This window comes from Mytilus californianus, unplaced genomic scaffold, assembly GCF_021869535.1.
Source record: "Mytilus californianus isolate M0D057914Y unplaced genomic scaffold, xbMytCali1.0.p SCAF_17, whole genome shotgun sequence".
Classification (NCBI taxonomy): Eukaryota; Metazoa; Mollusca; class Bivalvia; order Mytilida; family Mytilidae; genus Mytilus; species Mytilus californianus.
In genome coordinates, this window is record NW_026262659.1 from 11,471,738 (window position 1) to 11,491,468 (window position 19,731).

Here is a 19,731-nt window from a genome sequence, read left to right on the forward strand (position 1 = left end):
CACTTCCTTGTATGTCAGAGTCTTTCAGAAATTTTCACTTCCTTGCCTATTCTCATTAAAAAAAATCTGCCAATCCCACAAAGAAAGCCTTTTGTTGTACCTCCATATTTCCAAGTCAGATTTTTGTACCTTCTTTCATAAATGCTGCAAAATAACATTAGAAATAGCATAGACTTATTGGAAAAGATTTTCTGTCAAATAATTTGGAACTAGGCCCCCCTGCCCCTGAACAATGGAATACAGTGAATGGTTTAAAACTAAAGAAAATGTACTTATCCTGTCAAAAAAGGGAACCTACATGATTGAGTTCTGAATTTACTGTACAGGGGAAACCAACTTTGAAAAAGTCAGATTGCAAATAGAATAGTTTCAACTTTTATAAATCCAATTTATGTACCAAAAATGAAAGATGTTATCATTTGTATATTTGTTTGACTGTTATTGAATATCTAGGATACTTCTATGGGAAATCAGTGAATGGAACTCATCAAAAAAATTTGTTCTTGTCATAAGCAATATGAACAATGCCAATGGTGAAGCAGGAAATGCTTACCCTTCTGGAGGTGTAATACCACCATTGATTTTCTCCTATTAGTCTTTGTTAAATTTGCACTTTTCAAAAAATTGTGCAGAATTTATCTTTGTTTCAAATAAAGAAATACTTGGCATGAGTAAAGTTTTATCCTGTCCAGTACTATAGAAAAAATTTCACATAACATTTCATTGCATACAAGAAAATAACCATCACTGGAAGTTAACCAATCAAATTTTCCCCTTTTTTTAACCTGTGTACAAGCGTTAGTAACCATGTAACCTCAAGTTTCCAAAATATTCTATAGAAACCCCAAATAAAAAAATAATGGTGCTTTGAAATACCCAAGATATATGTTTATGACCCAGAAATGTTTTACTGCAATGAAATGTAGGATTAATTACCTACAACTGTCTAATTCAAGGGAATATTTTTTTTCAACCTATTTTCGTATGCAACCGGATGTGACATACTATGATTTGGTGGTATTACACCTGGAACACCTGAGTTCACTTGTTTTTTCAAGAGGTAGTGTTGCTGAATTGTGGTGCATAGTCTGTTGATTTTTTTTAGGAATCTATTCCTCTTAAACCTTTTTTTTTAGGAATATATTCCACTTATTCCTATTAGTGGATTGAAAACAAAGTTTATATGATTGATCTATAGGATATCTACTATGTCATGTGTATGTAGTTTGTGATTTTAGTCCTGTTTGGTCAACCAACATGACCACCATTACTAAAAATAGAACAAAGGGTCAAACTGCAATTATAGTTAAAGAAAATCAAACAATGGTAAAGAGGGTCAGCAATACAAGCCCAGGTTTACCATATAAAATGCATATAACATGTATATATTTCAGGTTTAGCTTTTGATAACTGGGATCTAGATTACTATACCAAGCTGTTTAAAGAAACTATCCAAAGAAATCCCACAAATGTTGAATGTTTTGATCTGGCTCAGTCCAACAGGTAATGCACAAATGTTTTGATCTGGCTCAGTCCAACAGGTAATGCCTGAATGTTTTGATCCGACTCAGTCCAACATGTAATGCCCAAATGTTTTGATCTGGCTCAGTCCAAAAGGCAATGCCCTAAGGTTTTGATCTGGCTAAGTATAACAGATAATGCCCAAATTTTTTGATCTGGCTCCGTCCATTTGGTGATGTATAAATGTTTTGATTTAGATCAGTCCAAGAGGTAATGCCCCAATGTTTTGATCTGGCTCAGTCCAACAGATAATGCCTGAATGTTTTGATCTGACTCAGTCCAACAGGTAATGCCCAAATATTTGGTCTGACTCAGTCCAACAGGTAATGCTGGAATGTTTTGATCTGACTCAGTCCAACAGGTAATGCCCAAATGTTTTGATCTGGCTCAGTCCATTTGGTGATGTATAAATGTTTTGATTTAGATCAGTCCAAGAGGTAATGCCCCAATGTTTTGATCTGGCTCAGTCCAACAGATAATGCCTGAATGTTTTGATCAGGTACAGTCCAACAGGTAATGCCCAAATGTTTTGATCTGACTCAGTCCAACAGGTAATGTCTGAATGTTTTGACCAGCTACAGTCCAACAGGTAATGCCCGAATGTTTTGATCTGACTCAGTCCAACAGGTAATGCCCAAATGTTTTGGTCTGACTCAGTCCAACAGGTAATGCTGGAATGTTTTGATCTGACTCAGTCCAACAGGTAATGCCCAAATGTTTTGATCTGACTCAGTCCATCAGGTAATGCCCAAATGTTTTGATCTGACTCAGTCCAACAGGTAATGCCCGAATGTTTTGATCTGTCTCAGTCCAACAGGTAATTTCCCGATTGTTTTGATCTGACTCAGTCCAACAGGTATGTAATGCTGAATGTTTTGATCTGATTCAGTCCAACAGGTAATGCTGGAATGTTTTGATCTGACTCAGTACAACCGGTAATGCTGGAATGTTTTGATCTGACTCAGTCCATCAGGTAATGCTGGAATGTTTTGATCTGACTCAGTCCAACAGGTAATGCTGGAATGTTTTGATCTGACTCAGTCCAACAGGTAATGCCCATATGTTTTGATCTGACTCAGTCCAACAGGTAATGCCCGAATGTTTTGATCTTACTCAGTCCAACAGGTAATGCTGGAATATTTTGATCTGCCTCAGTCCAACAAATAATTTTATAAATATTAGTATTTAAAGAAATAAAGAACTGCTGAACCAATGCCTTCTAAATTTCGTGCTGGTAGAGTTCCCTTGCGTGGATACCAGATGGTATGCAGGGTTGTGTTAGATAAAAAATAATATAATACAGCTAAATTGACAACAACACTTAAGTAAACTGCAACTTTTAAAAGTTGCAGTTTACCAATTTAGCGGTATTTTGATATTAGTATTGTTAATCTTAATATAGAGATTATCATATTTGGGTAGTCACGTCCACATTGTTTGCATATATATTTCAGTTTGCTCAAAACCAAGAGCGTGGGTATGAATAAGTAACACCAAATATTTTTCTTTCTTGAATATACAAATGTCTTCCAAAATAACTGAGCAGGAATCCATTTGCTTATTAAAGGAAATTTGTTTGGCTGCATTCTTGATTTATTAGTTTATGTCCATAATACATGTTGATTCTTTGACTCACCTTGGCTTAAAGAATTATTTGACCTTTGCCATCACTTTGGATTTGTTGTTAATTTATAAAAAAAAAATCAACTACTTAAGTCAAACAAGACCAAACTGACCTTAATCAACTGAAAGGATGTTTTTCAACATTATATTCATTACCCCAGGGATAAACTCATCAAATAGGAAGAAAATAAAATCGCATAACAAAAAGACAAAAACCACAACAGATCAATCTAAAAGCACTTACAATTTGTTTTAAGCCAATTTTAACTAATAAGCATGTTTCCAAGACTAAATCTGATAAATTTCATAATTATGATTTATTCTGTAATGGAACTGGTTGAAATGTAACAATATGTTATTTTTAATCATTCAAAAATTGCTACTCATTGAATCATTTATCTTTTTTTTTATTGTCTCCCAAGGTTTTAAATTAGATTAGATTTTTGGTGTTTTAACGCCACTTTTGGGCTATTTCGGGGCGGCCAGTTTTTATTGGTGGAGGAAGCCGGAGTGCCAGGAGAAAACCACCAACCTTTGATAGGAAAACTGACAATCCTAGTCAATTAAAATTGGAGTCGAGTGGAGTGGGGTTCGAACTCACAACCTCAGTGTTGACTGGCTAGTGATTACAGTAGTAACTACTTAGACCACTCGGCCACCGAGGCCCCCCCCCCCCCCCTCAAGGTTTTAAGTTACATTGTGTTGGCATAGAAATTTGTCTCCGAAGGCTTTTTTTTAGACAATGTAGAGTTCTAGAGTACTTTTCAGAAGTCTTTTAAATATGTTTATTCACTATTAACTTTAGAGGTTATGAGAGAAGCCTTATTAAAAATAATCACCTCTGAGCTCACATAGTGACTAGCAGATAAAAGTTTTAGTTGGATAGAAACATTCTTATATGTTTTTACTAGCATTAATGGTATGTTTTGTTTATTTTCAGTGAGCACAGTCGACATTGGTTTTTCCGTGGACGATTGGTGGTAGACAACGAGGAGGTTCCAACGTCACTATTCAAAATGATAATGTCAACACAGGAGAATTCAAATAATAATAATGTCATCCAATTTTCAGATAACAGCAGGTATTCTATGACATGCTAGTACAAACACCAACAAAAACAAAGGTTTTCAGATAACAGCAGGTATTCTATGACATGCTGTACAAACACCAACAAAAACAAAGGTTTTCAGATAATAGCAGGTATTCTATGACATGCTGTACAAACACCAACAAAAACAAAGGTTTTCAGATAACAGCAGGTATTCTATGACATGCTGTACAAACACCAACAAAAACAAAGGTTTTCAGATAACAGCAGGTATTCTATGACATGCTAGTACAAACACCAACAAAAACAAAGGTTTTCAGATAACAGCAGGTATTCTATGACATGCTAGTACAAACACCAACAAAAACAAAGGTTTTCAGATAACAGCAGGTATTCTATGACATGCTGTACAAACACCAACAAAAACAAAGGTTTTCAGATAATAGCAGGTATTCTATGACATGCTGTACAAACACCAACAAAAACAAATGTTTTCAGATAACAGCAGGTATTCTATGACATGCTGTACAAACACCAACAAAAACAAAGGTTTTCAGATAACAGCAGGTATTCTATGACATGCTAGTACAAACACCAACAAAAACAAAGGTTTTCAGATAACAGCAGGTATTCTATGACATGCTAGTACAAACACCAACAAAAACAAAGGTTTTCAGATAACAGCAGGTATTCTATGACATGCTGGTACAAACACCAACAACAACAAAGGTTTTCAGATAACAGCAGGTATTCTATGACATGCTGTACAAACACCAACAAAAACAAAGGTTTTCAGATAACAGCAGGTATTCTATGACATGCTATTACAAACACCAACAAAAACAAAGGTTTTCAGATAATAGCAGGTATTCTATGACATGCTGTACAAACACCAACAAAAACAAAGGTTTTCAGATAACAGCAGGTATTCTATGACATGCTGTACAAACACCAACAAAAACAAAGGTTTTCAGATAATAGCAGGTATTCTATGACATGCTGTACAAACACCAACAAAAACAAAGGTTTTCAGATAATAGCAGGTATTCTATGACATGCTGTACAAACACCAACAAAAACAAAGGTTTTCAGATAATAGCAGGTATTCTATGACATGCTGTACAAACACCAACAAAAACAAAGGTTTTCAGATAATAGCAGGTATTCTATGACATGCTGTACAAACACCAACAAAAACAAAGGTTTTCAGATAACAGCAGGTATTCTATGACATGCTGTACAAACACCAACAAAAACAAAGGTTTTCAGATAACAGCAGGTATTCTATGACATGCTAGTACAAACACCAACAAAAACAAAGGTTTTCAGATAACAGCAGGTATTCTATGACATGCCTGTACAAACACCAACAAAAACAAAGGTTTTCAGATAACAGCAGGTATTCTATGACATGCTGTACAAACACCAACAAAAACAAAGGCTTTCAGATAACAGCAGGTATTCTATGACATGCTATTACAAACACCAACAAAAACAAAGGTTTTCAGATAATAGCAGGTATTCTATGACATGCTGTACAAACACCAACAAAAACAAAGGTTTTCAGATAACAGCAGGTATTCTATGACATGCTGTACAAACACCAACAAAAACAAAGGTTTTCAGATAATAACAGGTATTCTATGACATGCTTTTACAAACACCAACAAAAACAAAGGTTTTCAGATAATAGCAGGTATTCTATGACATGCTGTACAAACACCAACAAAAACAAAGGTTTTCAGATAACAGCAGGTATTCTATGACATGCTGTACAAACACCAACAAAAACAAAGGTTTTCAGATAACAGCAGGTATTCTATGACATGCTGTACAAACACCAACAAAAACAAAGGTTTTCAGATAATAGCAGGTATTCTATGACATGCTATTACAAACACCAACAAAAACAAAGGTTTTCAGATAATAGCAGGTATTCTATGACATGCTGTACAAACACCAACAAATAGCAGGTATTCTATGACATGCTGTACAAACACCAACAAAAACAAAGGTTTTCAGATAACAGCAGGTATTCTATGACATGCTATTACAAACACCAACAAAAACAAAGGTTTTCAGATAATAGCAGGTATTCTATGACATGCTGTACAAACACCAACAAAAACAAAGGTTTTCAGATAACAGCAGGTATTCTATGACATGCTATTACAAATACCAACAAAAACAAAGGTTTTCAGATAATAGCAGGTATTCTATGACATGCTAGTACAAACACCAACAAAAACAAAGGTTTTCAGATAACAGCAGGTATTCTATGACATGCTGTACAAACACCAACAAAAACAAAGGTTTTCAGATAATAGCAGGTATTCTATGACATGCTGTACAAACACCAACAAAAACAAAGGTTTTCAGATAACAGCAGGTATTTTATGACATGCTGTACAAACACCAACAAAAACAAAAGGTTTTCAGATAACAGCAGGTATTTTATGACATGCTGTACAAACACCAACAAAAACAAAGGTTTTCAGATAACAGCAGGTATTCTATAACATGCTAGTACAAACACCAACAAAAACAAAGGTTTTCAGATAACAGCAGGTATTCTATGACATGCTAGTACAAACACCAACAAAAACAAAGGTTTTCAGATAATAGCAGGTATTCTATGACATGCTGTACAAACACCAACAAAAACAAAGGTTTTCAGATAACAGCAGGTATTTTATGACATGCTGTACAAACACCAACAAAAACAAAGGTTTTCAGATAACAGCAGGTATTCTATGACATGCTAGTACAAACACCAACAAAAACAAAGGTTTTCAGATAATAGCAGGTATTCTATGACATGCTGTACAAACACCAACAAAAACAAAGGTTTTCAGATAACAGCAGGTATTTTATGACATGCTGTACAAACACCAACAAAAACAAAGGTTTTCAGATAACAGCAGGTATTTTATGACATGCTGTACAAACACCAACAAAAACAAAGGTTTTCAGATAACAGCAGGTATTTTATGACATGCTGTACAAACACCAACAAAAACAAAGGTTTTCAGATAACAGCAGGTATTCTATGACATGCTAGTTCAAACACCAACAAAAACAAAGGTTTTCAGATAATAGCAGGTATTCTATGACATGCTGTACAAACACCAACAAAAACAAAGGTTTTCAGATAACAGCAGGTATTTTATGACATGCTGTACAAACACCAACAAAAACAAAGGTTTTCAGATAACAGCAGGTATTTTATGACATGCTGTACAAACACCAACAAAAACAAAGGTTTTCAGATAACAGCAGGTATTCTATGACATGCTAGTTCAAACACCAACAAAAACAAATGTTTTCAGATAATAGCAGGTATTCTATGACATGCTGTACAAACACCAACAAAAACAAAGGTTTTCAGATAACAGCAGGTATTCTATGACATGCTAGTACAAACACCAACAAAAACAAAGGTTTTCAGATAACAGCAGGTATTCTATGACATCCTAGTACAAACACCAACAAAAACAAAGGTTTTCAGATAACAGCAGGTATTCTATGACATGCTATTACAAACACCAACAAAAACAAAGGTTTTCAGATAACAGCAGGTATTCTATGACATCCTAGTACAACACCAACAAAAACAAAGGTTTTCAGATAACAGCAGGTATTTTATGACATGCTAGTACAAACACCAACAAAAACAAAGGTTTTCAGATAACAGCAGGTATTCTATGACATGCTAGTAAAAACACTAACAAAAACAAAGGTTATCAGAGAACATTGATGGAGAAACCAAATAAAGAGTAAAATAGATCTTTTTAAACAGCAGGTACTGTAAATTCTGAAATTGTTGCGTGCATTTACTATTGCAATTTTGGAAGAATAAACAAAAATGTGAGTTTAATAATTGCAATTTTCGGAAAAGCTGCATACAGATATATGTATCAGATAGCAGAATGCAAGTTCTTATAATTGCAATATTCGAGAAGTTGCATTTTTTGCATTAAAAAAACATCGCAATAATTTCTGAATTTACAGTACTCTATGATAAGAGAATAGGATTGTATATATAAAAACAGATACAATTCATCAATTACACAATGTACATAAAGATAATAAGTATAGATGCTGTGCAGATAATGGTGGGAGCCTTTCAATATAACCTCCCTTTAAAGACCATTCACCTGACAAAGAGGTCAAATATCACACAGAACTGTAAAAATCTCACAATATTCCCCTCTTACTGTTGATTCATTTATTTTTGTAGATCTTTATTTTCGTTGATTTAGAAAAAAATGTGTTTTCACGGATATTTGATTTTGTGGTTTTGCCAAAGTCTGCATACAAGCCTATAGAGGATATGACTTTGCTGAACATTGTAATTCACGGTTTAACTATACCCATGAAATTCATGAAATCCCCAAGAAAATAGTGAATCTATAGTATACCGACATTTAAGTATTCACAGTAGTACAGTGTCCAAGCTATTTAACGTGAAGTTATAGCTCTCTTATTGTCTTGGTAATTTTTTTTCAGTATAATACTGGTAATGATAAGCAAGAAATAACTGATCAATGAAATGAGGATGAGGTCAGGTGAACCCTGTCTGCCTGACATGCAGACATTGCAAGAATCCTATATATTAGATATAGTTTTCCTATATTTCATGATAAGTTTGAAATTCACTTGACAAAAAAATTATAGAGTTTTTTTAAGCAATCGCTAAACCAAGGACAATGGACATATGACAGATGGTAATTTCTAAACATTAGGCATCTGTATACAAGGTATGAAGCATCCAGGTCTTCTACCCTCTGAAATATAAAGCCTTATACAAATAGATTAGACTGTTGCTGTCTTCTGCCAATTGTAATCTCTATGTTTTGCATTCCGTGACTTTCTTCGCAGGCAGAACAAAAACAATGTAATCATATCCTCAGATTATGGTATGGCTCCTTTGTCAGGACAGGACAATTCAAACAATATTAATGATTCTAAGATTGACATGGAATCAAACAGACCTAGAAAAAAAAACCATTATACTATTGCATGCGCTGCTCTGTGTATTTATATTTATTTTCGTATCAGATCATAGACCATTGTCATTCATTGGAGATCATCTTGATGATTAATTAGGTGGCGTCTAGTCTAGAATACATATGAAATTCTGAAACACTATAATGAGTCCATGTATTGTTTATTGTTTCTTTTGTATGTTTCAATTCGTTATAAATCAAATATGTGAGTTTGAGTCAAATCTGTGAACATGAATTTAACAGCTAATGCCCATTTGAATATTTATTTTTATAATTCAAAGCAAATTCATCTGTTAATCTACATTATACAATTATATATCAATTATCAGCCCAAGATCTACATGCATTACAAAAAAAAACCCAATTTTCATAAATTTTTTTAGCCCAAAAGCTGAAATTAACTGAAATTTTTTGTCAACTAAATGCAATTGTTAGTCTGTAATTCATTTAAATACAAGAATGAGCAAAAATCAGATCTATGACTGCTTGCATTTCCAAAACGTCAGCACAACTCTTTGAATTCAGAAGGGCACAAGGAGAGAGGGAGTGACATGGGTATCATTAACACAGGCTAATAAATGTTATTTTATTGTAGTGCTATAAAGGGATTTGATGTTAAAGTTATACAGCCTGTTAATACAACAGAAGTCAGTAAAATGGAGGAGATTGATGCTGGAAGACATATTATATTTACTGCTGAAACACACAACTTTCCCACAGGTATTAGATGTTCATAAGGCATTAATTGGTCTTACAGACGTCTGTATTTATATTTTTGAAATTTGTCGTACATATTTACTAAGGGCTTCAAACATCTTACATTTAGTGCAAAACAACAAAATCTTCCAAAATAGCCTCATTTTGAGATCTTGACATTAATAGTTAGATATAAGCACGAGCTTTACCTAAAAAGATATTTTGCTACAAAATGTATTTTACAAAGACTTTAATGCGTGTAGAATATCTTTTTGGTTAAAGCTCTTTTTCATATATATTTGGACCATTAATCACCGTAAAATGGCAATTATAGACCAAATACATATCATACCTAAATGCCTAATCCTAAATGTATATGTGTATAACAATAATGTTTAGTTGGGTTTTAATTTATTGATAACAAAATCAATATTTAATTTGTCTGATAAAGTAAAAATTAGGATGTGCTATCCTGTTTGTAATAGGTTTTCTACATGTACAGCCAAACTTCCAAAACTAAAGTCATCTTGAATTTTTTAACCTAAAAAATATCATTTCAACTTCTGTATTACTGATTGGTAACTCAAAGCAAGCAAGCATGAACCAAAAGCAAGTCCAACTCAGTCAATATTGGACCAAAATATCCCCCATCAATGTTTCATTCTGGGCAAATTTTAGATGTAAAGGTTTTTTCTTTCTTTTAGCTTCCCTGGCCCAGTAGGCCAGGGGTGAGCTATTGCTTTTACTTGGCGTCTGTTGTCTGTCCTTGTTGTATTCATAGTCGTCGTTAGTTGAATGTTAACTTTTACAAAAATCTTCTCATCTAAAACTACTTGGCCAAATTTAACATATCTTGGCCACAATCATCACTGATAGAGAGAAACTTTGAATAGCAAAAATGATCCTCTAGGTTAGATCTACTAATAAGTCAATAATGCTTAACGTGGCATGAGAGTATAAATTAGAAATGATAGAATTTGTTCATACTTTGCCAAAACGTAGTATATATTGTAACATTTTCAAAACTATGATAAAAATGATAAGTTACCGAGCATTTTCTCGAGCTACAGGTTGTGACAAAATGACACATATTATATGGATTATACAGGAAAAAACATCATTATGTGATTAGAACCTAAACTATATGATGGAATTGTAAAATAAAATACGAGAAGATTGCTTTTAGAAAATGCTTTGAGAATATTAAAAGAAAAGATAGGGTCACCGTACGTTTTTTCCGGCTAAAATTTAAAATAGCAAAATTTCATGTAGATTCTTTCAGAAAATTAACTATTTCAGAGTTACCTCCCCTTAAAATGCCAATTTAAAAACATTAAAAATCAAGCAAAAATAATCTATGCTTGTAAAAATATTATTTATAAGTTAAAATCTTACAAGTTTGTTCTTTTAAATGAAAATTCACATTAGTTATCTGCATTCCTCATCAAATTTTGCTAACTTGATTGAAAATCTGGACCTTAGGTTCTCTGTTATTTACAATCCAAGATGGCAAAATACACCCATACCACCTTAAATCATCAGTCCAGTCATTAGAGGAGTTACTGCCATTAAATGACAATTTACCAGTTTTTGTGTTTCTGCAAGATGTACAATTAGGTCAGCATGATGAAATTGTCAGTTGTCTTTTATTGGAGTTATTCATTGCCCTTAAATGAAGATTTTTACACCTTTTTGTGTTTCCAATAAATAGAAACTGTAAACAGGAAAAATGATCAGCAATACATATGAACAAAAAATATTTTAGTCATGAATTATATTTTAGTCTACAATGTTGGATAGTGTCTATTGTTGAAGTTGCACATATACCTAGGTAAGCAACACAGGCTCTTTAGAGTCTTTAGTTTTTTGTTCCCTCTGGTATGGAAGGAAATGTTCCTTTTCTGCGATGGCATTTTCCTGAATGTGAACAGTTGGTGAACGACAACTCATGACTAACTTAAAATTGGGTAAACTAAGATGCTTTCTGAAATAGCAGATGATAATATTGGAATATGGGAGATGGGCAAGGAGTGGAAGTTCCAGAAATGTTTGTAAAAATATTGTGAGGCTCCCACTGAGATCAAGAGAGTTGACACCTATGAGAAATGTTGGAAAAATATTATGAGGCCCCACTGTGATCGAGAGAGTTGACATCTATGATATATGTTAATGCAGTTATCTATGCGATAAACACATGTGAGACAATGTCACATAAACATGATGTCAATGGAGACCTTCTTAATTATATTTGATACCTACCAGGAGAGGTTGTCTCCACTTTTCCTTTGCAGTAGGGCAGCCTTATAATGTAGTGTCTACGGTTTTACAAAGAAAACATTTTTTTTTATAACGTCATAATATTAGCATATAACAGTAGTAGTGATTACAGTTTTAACACCTATCCTTTTGAAGTAGCAGTTTGTTTAGTTCCTACATAGCATTTACAAAAGGTATGAGGAAGGATCTTAATTTGAAGAATAAAAGCTTATATAATATTCACCATCATAATATGTTGTATATTTTTTCATCTATCACATTACAAAACTAGTGTTAAAAACAGTTAATAGTTTGTCTTTATTTTACAAAACAACGTTGGAAGTTATTTAATAACAATAATTCAGCAACATACAACTGTAAACAGCAGAAACAATCAGTAAATTCAAGATCTATAAAAACAATATCAAGCAAGGAATAACATGTTTATATGTATCTATTGTTTTCTGTGTGTTATTTTGGTGCCTTGTTTCTCAATTTCATTTGTTTAACTTTTGAAGTACTTCATTATTGTCTAAATATCTGCAGATATTGTTTTAGAATATCTATCATGTTGTGTGTCCTAGTGTCATTATAAAGTCATCATAAGCTCTTAGTTCATAAAAGTCAAGGAATAAATATGCTTTTAGCTATAATTATTATATTGATGGTACCGCTATTAACATAAGCTTTGTCCCAAAATTTTATACCAAGTTCTTTAACAGTTGATAGGGCACATGTTTTAAGAATTCAAGCATGAGGAGTTGAATATTTGATGGATACAGATATAAAAAGTAGTTTATAAGAGCTCTTAGTGTAATTGAGGAAGACAATACATAGCGAGAACATTGTCGTGTTCAGTTACTGCTCATCCCCCGTCATGTTGAATTTTGTTTATGTTAGATCTTTTCTGCAGTAGAAATTTGAAAGTATGAACATACTTAATTTGTGATCTCAGTTTTATAAGTATTTAAGTATAGATCTACATCAAACAACCACAACTTTGTTGGCTGCTTTGTCAGCAGGTACAAATACAAAATATTTGAGTCTATTTAAATTGTTTTTCAAGCTAGTAGAAAAATTATGTAGAATGTGATTATATTAACAAGTTTTATTCATTTTATTCCCTTCCACAATAGCAGAGTACATGGTTTCTATGCCTCTGTCTGTTGGTGTGTTTATTCATCTGTTCATCCATCCTATATCAGGTTCAAGTTTTAAATTAAGGTAGTTTACCATGAATTTGTGCCACATCAACTAAGTAACTATGTTCATTATGATGTGAACTTAATTTGTTTTGACCCAGGTTGTGTGGTCACTGAACATTACAATGTTATAGACCAAAACATGAATCATGTTACATGTATTCAAAATTAGGTCAGAGAGACAACCCAGAGGAAAACTGTGGACTGATAATGTAAGACTGGTATTCAAGAAAATTGTCATCACTGTAATTGACAACCATGACCACTGAACTATCTATGACAATAAGATGACACAAATATAAAATTATTTTACATACAGGTGAAAATTAATTTTTGAGAATTTTGTATTCACTGCTTGATAATAAAAGGCTGCAAAGCACTATAGTGGCCTTCACTATTGCCCAGGAAATACTACCATTCCACCTTAATGAAAACTCACTAATACAGTGTATATACAAAACATGTATGATACAGGAGAGAGGTAACAGACATTCCTGAAAAAATTGTGTTATAATGTCTGACTGGTATTTAGAGAAATCGGTCATCACTGTTATTGACAACAATGACTGCTGAATTATCTAACATTTAAATGGCATATCAAAGATTAATAATTTAGGCACAGTAGGAAAAAAATTTGCAATATTGGTGAATAATAAATTTACTAAAGTTCAAGCTTTATTAAAGAAATCTTTAAGTCTATAAGCACTGAAAAAATAAAACAATATTAGGGAATAATAAATTTACAAAAGATCAAGATACATTAAAAAAATCTCTACTTGTACTGTCTAATTTTGGGAAAATCCTAATTAGAAAAATTGGTTATCAACTGTCACTTGGTGAAGCCTTATTGCAAATGAAATTTGTGGGTTCAACCAGATTTTAATTTAATATAAAAGGAGATGTCGGGGTCTTTTGTCAATACACAAAATATGTATTCTATCTAAGGACACATCTGTTAATGACGTCTTTACACTAAATCCATTGGATGTTGGATGTGTACTGATTGATATATTAGTCTAAGAATAGTGATTTCTTTTATTAATTGTTATTGGCTTTGAACTAGCTGTCAGTAACAGCTACTGTGAGTATTCTCAGATCTGTACTTTGTGTCTTAGGGATGTATAAATACCCTGCCACATCTGGTCTGTGTTTTTCTGCTTTGTATAGATCTGATGAGTTAAGCCATTTTCAGCTGATTTTTGTCGAGCCTGCGACTTTTGTCGCAGAAAGCTCGACATAGGGATAGTGATCCGGCGGCGGTGTTAACTAACTTCTTAAAAGCTTGATATTTCAGAAGGTAAAAGACCTGGATGCTTCATACTTTGTATATAGATGCCTTATAATATGAAGTTTCCGTCTGTCGTATGTCCATTGTCCTTGACCTCATTTTCATGGTTCAGTGACTACTTGAAAAAAAAGTTAAAATTATGTGTAATAGGATAACTTATATTTGGTATGTGCGTAACTTGCAAGGTCCTCATGCCTGTCAGACAGTTTTCACTTGACCTCCACCTCATTTCATGGATCAGTGAACAAGGTTAAATTTTCGTGGTCAAGTCCATATCTCAGGTACTATAAGCAATAGGTCTACTATATATGGTGTATGTAATGATTGTAAGGTGTACATGTCCAACTGGCAGGTGTCATCTGACCTTGACCTCATTCTCATGGTTCAGTGGTAATAGTTTAGTTTTTGTGTTTTGGTCTGTTTTTCTAATACTGAATGCAGTAGGTTAACTATATTCGGTGTATGGAAATATTTTACGATGTACATGTCAGTCTGGCAGGTTTTATTTGACCTTGACCTCATTTTCATGGTTCATTGCTCAATGTTCAGTTTTTGTGTTTTGGTCTGTTTTTCTAATACTGTATGCAGTAGGTCAACTATATTTGGTGTATTGAAATATTTTACTATACATGTCAGTCTGGCAGGTTTTATTTGACCTTGACCTCATTTTCATGGTTCATTGCTTATGTTAAGTTTTTGTGTTTTGGTCTGTTTTTCTTAAACTTGAAGCAATAGGTCAACTATATTTGGTGTATGGAATGATTGTAAGGTGTATATGTCTGGCTGGTATCATCTGACCTTTACCTCATTTTCATGGTTCATTGGTCAATGTTCAATTTTCTTGGTTAACTTTGTTTCTTAGATACTATAAGCAATAGGTCAACTATATTTGATGCATGGAATGATTGTAAGGTGTACATGTCTGTCTGACAGGGTTCATCTGACCTTGACTTCATTTTCATGGTTCATTGGTCAATATAGAATTTCCATGGTTTGGTCTGTTTCTTTTATACTATAATCAATAGGTCATCTATATTCTGTGTATTGAATGATTGTATTAAAGGTGTACATGTATTTCCGGCTTGAGTTATCTGACTTTGACCTCATTTTCTTGGATCATAAATGTTAATGTGATACTTTTAATAAAACTTTATATGTAGGACTATCAACATAAAATCAATGGTCAGTATAGTAGGTGAGACATTTCAGCGTGTGCACTCTTGTTATAGTTTGTTCTTATTTTGTGCAGTAGTTGTAGCAGTGAGGGTTTAAAAAGGATATTAAAATTACAAAAGAGAGCTGCTAGATTAATATTAGAAACAGACCTTTCGCTCCTTCCGAGCCCTTATTCAAACACTTAAACTGGATAACAGTTGAACAGAGAATAAAATATCACAAGTTTTTGATGACATTTAAGTGCTTAAAAAATGACGCACCATCATATCTTATTAACAAGTTTCATTATGTTTCAGACAGAAATCCATACTCCTTGAGTAATGCTATTCAAGGAAACCTCATACTCCCTAAACCAAAAACAGAATTGTTCAAAAAATCTTTTATGTATTCTGGACCATTCTTGTGGAATAATTTGCCAATACCGTTAAGAAATATTACAAATGTTAATTCTTTCAAATACAAAATAACAGATCATTTATTGAAATCAACCTAGCTGTATAAAAAATATTGAAAACTGATTATGTCATCACGTTTATTTTTTCTTAACATTTTATCAAATTGTATTGAACATTTTTATCATACTTGTCTTTTTATACTAATGTATGCAATGTATATGTCTGCATTTTGTTTGAATTTTATGATGAGGGCCTCAGGGAAGATTAGTTATATAGCTAACTGTGTAACCCTCTTAAAATAAAGTATTGTTGTTATTGTTGTTGTTGTTGTTGTTGTTGTGCTGTAACACCACTGTCCCAGGTTAGAGGAGGGTTGAGCGTTCACAAACATGTTTAACCATGCCACATTCTTTATGTGCCTGTCCCAAGTCAGGAGCCTGTAGTTCAGTGGTTGTCTTTGGTTCATGTCTGTCATTTGAACTTGAATGGATAGTTGTCTCATTGGCAATCATACAACATCTCCTTATTTTTATATTAATACATTGTACATATAAGGAGAGAGATAAGGGACAACCCTGTAGAAATTATTTTTTAAGGATAATACCAGACTGGTATTCAAGAGTGAATTTGAGTTTGTCATCACTGTTATTGAAAACAAAGACCACTGAACTATCTATGACATTTAGATGACATTTCCAAGATTCATAATTTGAGCACATTAGAAAAATTAGCAATATTATGGAATAATAAATATACTTTTAAGTCTATTTGTACTGACTAATTTTTGGGCAAAATCCTAAATATAAAAATTTGTTATTGGTACAAAATCCTAAATAGAAAAATTTATTATTGGTACAGCCTTTTTGCAAATAAAAAATGATGGGTTGAACCAGAATTTTTGTCTCGCCTTGATTAAGTTGAAAAAACACATGCTGAGTCCTGTGGCGCCAGGGGCTTCAACAATGTATTAGTTTTTGATTAGGTCAGTTTATGGGAACCACTAGTGACAGGTCTATGATATTTGTTATGCAGTTGTATTAGCACATCTGATTTCCTGTGAGATTATTCTGCCCCTCACACTCAGTCGTGGCCTATTGACTTTTGTATAGCTTACATGGTATTACTGCCATTTTAATTTCAACATTTGCATTATACTATAAAAATTACATACAGGCGCAACATATCTCTGTGTCGACAGTTAATTATGAATGAAGTACATGTGCAATGTTTCATTTTAATCAATAAGACAAGCAACATTAACCAAACAAAAACAAAATGTTTTAGAGGTCAACTTTTGGTCAAGAGATAAGTGACTTCATGTCAAACTCTGTCTCAACTGAGACTGGAAAATATTGTCAGTCTACCATCAACACCAAATTCTCTAAATTGCAAAAGAACATGGTCTTGATCAAGTGATATATATATGTGTGAACATAGAAACTTTCAGACATGATAATGAGCAAAAGACTTTACTGTTAGACTGTACAGTGAGAAAAAGTACCCTGCATGATAAAATGTGAAACAAATCAATATAGAAAACAAACGGCCTGATTTATTATGCTTAACATATAATATGAGAAACAATTATTGCAGACTGCAACTACCTACAACTGCTAGATAAAAGGTTCCTGAATTGGGACAGCTACACAAAGAATAAGGCAGGGGTCAAACATGTTTGTGAGTGCTCAAACAATTAGTATGTAGGTTTAATTTTCAGAAGGTAGAAGGCCTGTATACTTTATACCTTGTAAATAGGTGCTTAGTGTTTTATGTCTCATTTTCATGGTTCAGCAATAGTAGTTTTTTATTCATGTTGATTTCTCACATTTAATGAGTAATAGGATAAATGTTTTGGGTATATGGGATCAAGGTAGAGTTTCCATGAGTCCATATTTCAGATGCTATGAGCAAAAGGTCAACTATATTTGGTGTATGGAATGATTGTTAGGTGTACATGTCTATTTGGCAGGGTTAATTTGATCAGGTTTGTGTGCAGATACTTAAAGCAATAAGTTAATTATATTTGGTGTATGGAAGGATTTTAAAGTGTCCTTGTTAGACTGCAGGGGTTCATCTGACATTGACCTCATTGACATGGATCATTTTTATTGGCACATTTATGTGATACTTGCAGTTAAACTTTCATCTTAAAAAGAATTTCAACATAAATTCAATCATGATCAATTATAACTTGTGGACATTTCAGTGTGTGCACTCTTGTTGGTTAATTATCATATTTATGATTAAAATACCCACCCCTAAACCATATAACATTTTAAATTGCCTTGATAAGACCTTTCTAGTTCAGGATAAGCTTTAAGTGCTCCATGAAACCTCTTTCTAAATTTTTAACATCAATTTTATCAACAATCAAAGGGCTTCAAAGTTATTGTGAAACTACCTATTCTAGAGGTGGCGTGAATCAGATGTGGATACTAAAAAATTCCATAGATCTTTTAGAGCACATAAAATCTAAGACTCTTGCAATAGTATTACAGCAGAATGCATTGAATGTGTAGGTAAAGGTTGAATCTTTGGTTAGCTTGCTTGTTAGCTGAACCGTGAAGTCATTATTAGGTTAGGTATACTACCCTCCTTTCGGAGTAGTATAGTCCTACAGACAGATAGATTGGTTATCGGTCGGACTAGTCTACTCTTAAAGGAGGGTAGTTTACCTAACCTAATAATGACTTCACGGTTCAGTTAACAAGCAAGCTAGCCAAAGATATTACCTTTACCTACACACTCAATGCATTCTGCTGTAAAACATTTGACTTTTCTACACTTTACTTAAGTATTCCCCATTCCAAACTAAAAGACAAATTGAAAGAGTTGGTCCTGCTTTGTTTCATAAAAAAGAATGGCCAACGTAGATATATAGATTCCACCATTGCAACAAGTGTGTTACGATATTTCTCCACTTGAGACAGTTAAATTTTAATATTTAAAGCGTGAGGCTTGCCGAGCTCTTTAAATATTAAACTTTAACTGTTGAGAGTGGAGAAATATCGTAATACACGAGTTATAGTGGTGGAATCTGTTTCTCTAATTATTTTTCTTCCTTTTCAAAGATTTGCAGAAAGTTGTGTTCTTTATATGTGACGTCATCAGGCATGGTCGCCTTTTTTCATGACATCACAATCGGGAATTCAGAAGACACCAAGAAAATTTAACGTCATAATTAAATTTCGACCAATCATTTGCAGAGAACAGATTTATCACTAGTGAGGAGAACAATTTTTTCACAATCGGTTGGGAAATGTGAAAATAGTGACAAAATTGGAGAAACAAGTATCTTGTCTTAGGGAGGGATAAATTTTACTTTGTAAAAAATCACTCTGATTCAAACAAAAAATTCTCTGAAACTGACATTATCAAGATGCTTGATTTCTTGATTGACAACATATTTGGAGGACGTCTTTTTCAACAAACAATCGGCATTCCCATGGGAACAAACTGTGCTCCTCTTTTTGCCGACTAGTTCCTTTATTCATATGAGGCTAACTTCATACAGGAA

At 33.3% G+C, this 19,731-nt stretch overlaps 1 protein-coding gene across 1 annotated transcript in view; it reads left to right on the top strand.

Annotated features, from left to right (window-relative positions):
• LOC127726469 (phosphoribosylformylglycinamidine synthase-like) overlaps positions 1-19,731 on the top strand; it is a 94,903-nt gene that overhangs the window by 24,419 nt on the left and 50,753 nt on the right. Inside the window, exons 5-7 of the mRNA XM_052233846.1 lie at positions 1,395-1,503; positions 4,085-4,225; positions 9,797-9,921. Coding sequence (XP_052089806.1) covers positions 1,395-1,503; positions 4,085-4,225; positions 9,797-9,921 — 375 coding nt within the window. The remainder of the gene's footprint in view (positions 1-1,394; positions 1,504-4,084; positions 4,226-9,796; positions 9,922-19,731) is intronic.